General features: G+C 13.4%; 2 protein-coding genes across 2 annotated transcripts in view, besides 12 other annotated features; both read right to left on the reverse strand. All coding sequences in view use genetic code 6, as the record gives it.

Annotated features, from left to right (window-relative positions):
* Positions 1-317: 317 nt before the first annotated feature.
* On the reverse strand, positions 318-1124 carry IMG5_124790 (major facilitator superfamily protein, putative; the record flags this gene model as incomplete). Its single annotated transcript, XM_004032251.1, has 2 exons — positions 318-433; positions 527-1124. The coding sequence occupies 2 exons, from the start codon at positions 1122-1124 to the stop codon at positions 318-320; spliced, it is 714 nt and encodes a 237-aa protein (XP_004032299.1).
* A 76-nt stretch (positions 1125-1200) lies between these two features.
* Positions 1201-1249: a microsatellite.
* Positions 1228-1275: a microsatellite.
* Positions 1276-1395: 120 nt separating this feature from the next.
* Positions 1396-1430: a microsatellite.
* Positions 1431-1658: 228 nt separating this feature from the next.
* Positions 1659-1699: a microsatellite.
* Positions 1700-1963: 264 nt separating this feature from the next.
* Positions 1964-2027: a microsatellite.
* Positions 2017-2259: a microsatellite.
* Positions 2021-2074: a microsatellite.
* Positions 2044-2259: a microsatellite.
* Positions 2145-2259: a microsatellite.
* Positions 2176-2257: a microsatellite.
* A 291-nt stretch (positions 2260-2550) lies between the features above and the next one.
* Positions 2551-2591: a microsatellite.
* Positions 2592-2716: 125 nt separating this feature from the next.
* Positions 2717-2752: a microsatellite.
* A 477-nt stretch (positions 2753-3229) lies between these two features.
* Positions 3230-3256, reverse strand: part of IMG5_124800 (major facilitator superfamily protein, putative) — a gene marked incomplete at both ends in the record, with an annotated part of 348 nt that continues 321 nt past the window's right edge. Inside the window, one exon of the mRNA XM_004032252.1 lies at positions 3230-3256. This exon is cut by the window's right edge and continues 146 nt beyond it. Within this exon, the coding sequence (XP_004032300.1) occupies positions 3230-3256 (27 nt within the window).

Below are 3256 nucleotides of genomic sequence, written 5' to 3' on the forward strand. Positions count from 1 at the left end.
ATTTTCATAAATAGTTGAAATTAAAGTACAATTCATACTTTAAGTAGTACAATCAGTCATTCCCCATAAAGCTCCAGTAATAAAACAAAGAGTATAACTGCTTTAATAATGAGTAATTATAGTAGAAATGATTGCACAAAGATATAATATATTAGTTAATAAGGCTATATTTTTTTTATTATATTTATCAGCCAATGGAGTAACTAGTAATCCTCCAATAACTTAAAAAACACCTAAAGTAATCATAACAAGAAAAGTCTTTTTGTTAATATATTCATCAGATTCATTTAAAGGAAGAGTTTCTTTAACAATTCTATTCAAAACTCCCATTCCAATGATAAAATAATTCCACTAGAAAACATATAAAAAAGTAAAGGTCTAATTTATTTTGTTTTTATTAATTATATCATACTTTTAATTTAAACTTTTAATTCTAATTAATAAAATTATTCAACGATAAAAGTCTGATCATTAGTTATTACTCTTTCTTAATCAAAATCATTCTAAGTTTTAACCAATAATTAACTTTAAATAGGTGGCGATTTTATAAAAATAAAAAAAATTGCTGAAACTCCACTAACTGCTGTCATTAAGATAAAATAATTATATTATCCTAAAGGTTATATTAAAAAAGCTGAGTAAATATTTCCTATTATATATGAAGATTACAATAATGACCAGCCAATTCCAAAATATAAGCTTTTATTATTATCTTATGTATTTTCTGACAAATATTAATTTTATGCTAAATATAATATAGATGCTAATAAGCCACAAATAGTAGATCCTATAACAATAATAACATACATAATAGGAGTACTACAATAAAAATATTATGTTTTAGTTTTACAGCTACAAACCAAAATACCTTAACATAAAAAAAATATATAACCTAAGGAACCTAAAGTAAATACGTAATTCCAAGACAATTTTTTAATATACATAGGAGCTAATATGCTATTAATCATTGAAATAAAATATATTATAAATAAAGATGTATTTCCTAAATTCAAATATTCTTTTTAATCAAATATTTAACTTATAATTCCCAATCCTGCATTTGCTGAAGATACATAAAGCATAAATACTAAATTTGAATATATAACATTAAACAATGCACCCATATTGTTTTTATTATTTATAAACAAATAAACACAATTTTTATAATTAAAAAAAATATCTTATATATTTTAAATTAAAATTATATAAAAAAAAAATTATATTAAATAAAGAAATAAAATATATTAAAATATGAAAATATACTAAATAAATAAAGAATATCATTTTAAATATATATAAAAATTTTAAACATATTAATTTTTATTATTTAAAAAAAAAAATTATATATATAAAAAAATATCTTATTAAAATATGAATAAAATAAAAAATAAGGTAATATAATAATAAATTTATATATAAAAATAATTTTAATAAAATGTTATATATAACTTATTAATTTTATTTTTAATAAAAATTATAAAATAAAATAAAATATAAATATATATAAATTACAATTGTAATTAATATATATATTTTAAAAATATTGTATTAATTTTTTTTTTATTTATTTGATACGTTTTTTTTTTTTATTTTATAAATTAATTATAATTTATATGTTTTTTCATATTTTTTTTTATTATTATTTAATATATAAAAATTTTAATTTAATTTAATTTAATTTAATTTAATTTAATTTAATAAATTTTTTATTTAATATTTTATATATTTTATTTATTATTATTTTTTTATTTTTATTTAAAATTCTTATAAATAATTTTATTTTATAACATTATTTTTTTGGAAATATGTATAACACAAAAAAAATTTATTTTTTTATTTTATATATACAATATATATTATTTTTAATATACTTATTTTAAATATTATCATTAATGTTTTTATAATTTTTTTTTTTTTTCATTATAATTATTACATTATTATTTTTGAAATATTTTATGAATTATTATTTTTTAATACAAAAACCATATATTTTTTATTTTCTATATATAAAAATAATTATTTTTTATATTATTTTCATAAATTTTATTATTATTACTAATTTTTATATGATTTTTATTATTAATATTATTATTATTATTATTATTATTATTATTATTATTATTATTATTTTTATTATTAGTATTATTATATATTTTTATTTTTTCATTATAATTTTTATTTTTCTTATTTATATTATTTTTATATTATTAATATTATTATATTTATTTTTATTTTTATATTATTTTTATATTTTTATTAAAATTGTATTATATTAAATATTTTTAGTAACATATATCTAGATATTCAATTATTTTTTATATTTATTTTTGTCCTTACTTTTTTTTAAAAATATTTTATTATAATTATAAAATATTTAATATATTTTTACTTTTTTTAATTATTTATTTTTTACAAGATTTATATTTTCCTTTTTTTATTGTGACTTATTTAATTACTAAATATTTTTCTTTATATAATAATAAAAATGACTAAAATAAATATTTGTAAATAATTTTATATCATGACATAATTTTTATTATATTTTAAAATTAATATATTATAATTAATTATAATATATTTTAATTAATTATTTAATTTACATTTATATAATTTTTTAAATTTTTAATAAAACATTCAATTTTGAATTTTTTAATAAAAAATAAAAATATATTAAAAAATATTAAAGACTAAATAAATTATTAATTTGTATATGTTAATATAATAATTTTATTTTTATATAATTTTTTATTTTCATTTATTTGATTTATAGCAATTGAATGTCATAAATTAAATCAAGGCTGTTTTTTTACATATGTTTCAATATCAATAAAATATTTTTTGATTGAAAAATAAATATTTATCAATTCAAAAATTTCTTTTTTCAATATTATTTACAAAATAATTAAATTAGTTATTATCTAATTAAATAAAGCAATCAAAAGATAATAAATAATATTAGTTTCTTTAAAAATAATATTAAAAGTCATTCCAACTAAGCAACTAGAATTTTATTAAATACTCCATATTCCAAAGCATCTGACATCATTTTCATAAATAGTTGAAATTAAAGTACAATTCATACTTTAAGTAGTACAATCAGTCATTCCCCATAAAGCTCCAGTAATAAAACAAAGAGTATAACTGCTTTAATAATGAGTAATTATAGTAGAAATGATTGCACAAAGATATAATATATTAGTTAATAAGGCTATATTTTTTATTATATTTATCAGCCAATGGAGTAACTATTAACCCT

Source organism: Ichthyophthirius multifiliis (genome assembly GCF_000220395.1).
Source record: "Ichthyophthirius multifiliis unplaced genomic scaffold scaff_1120509250986, whole genome shotgun sequence".
Taxonomy (NCBI): domain Eukaryota; phylum Ciliophora; class Oligohymenophorea; order Hymenostomatida; genus Ichthyophthirius; species Ichthyophthirius multifiliis.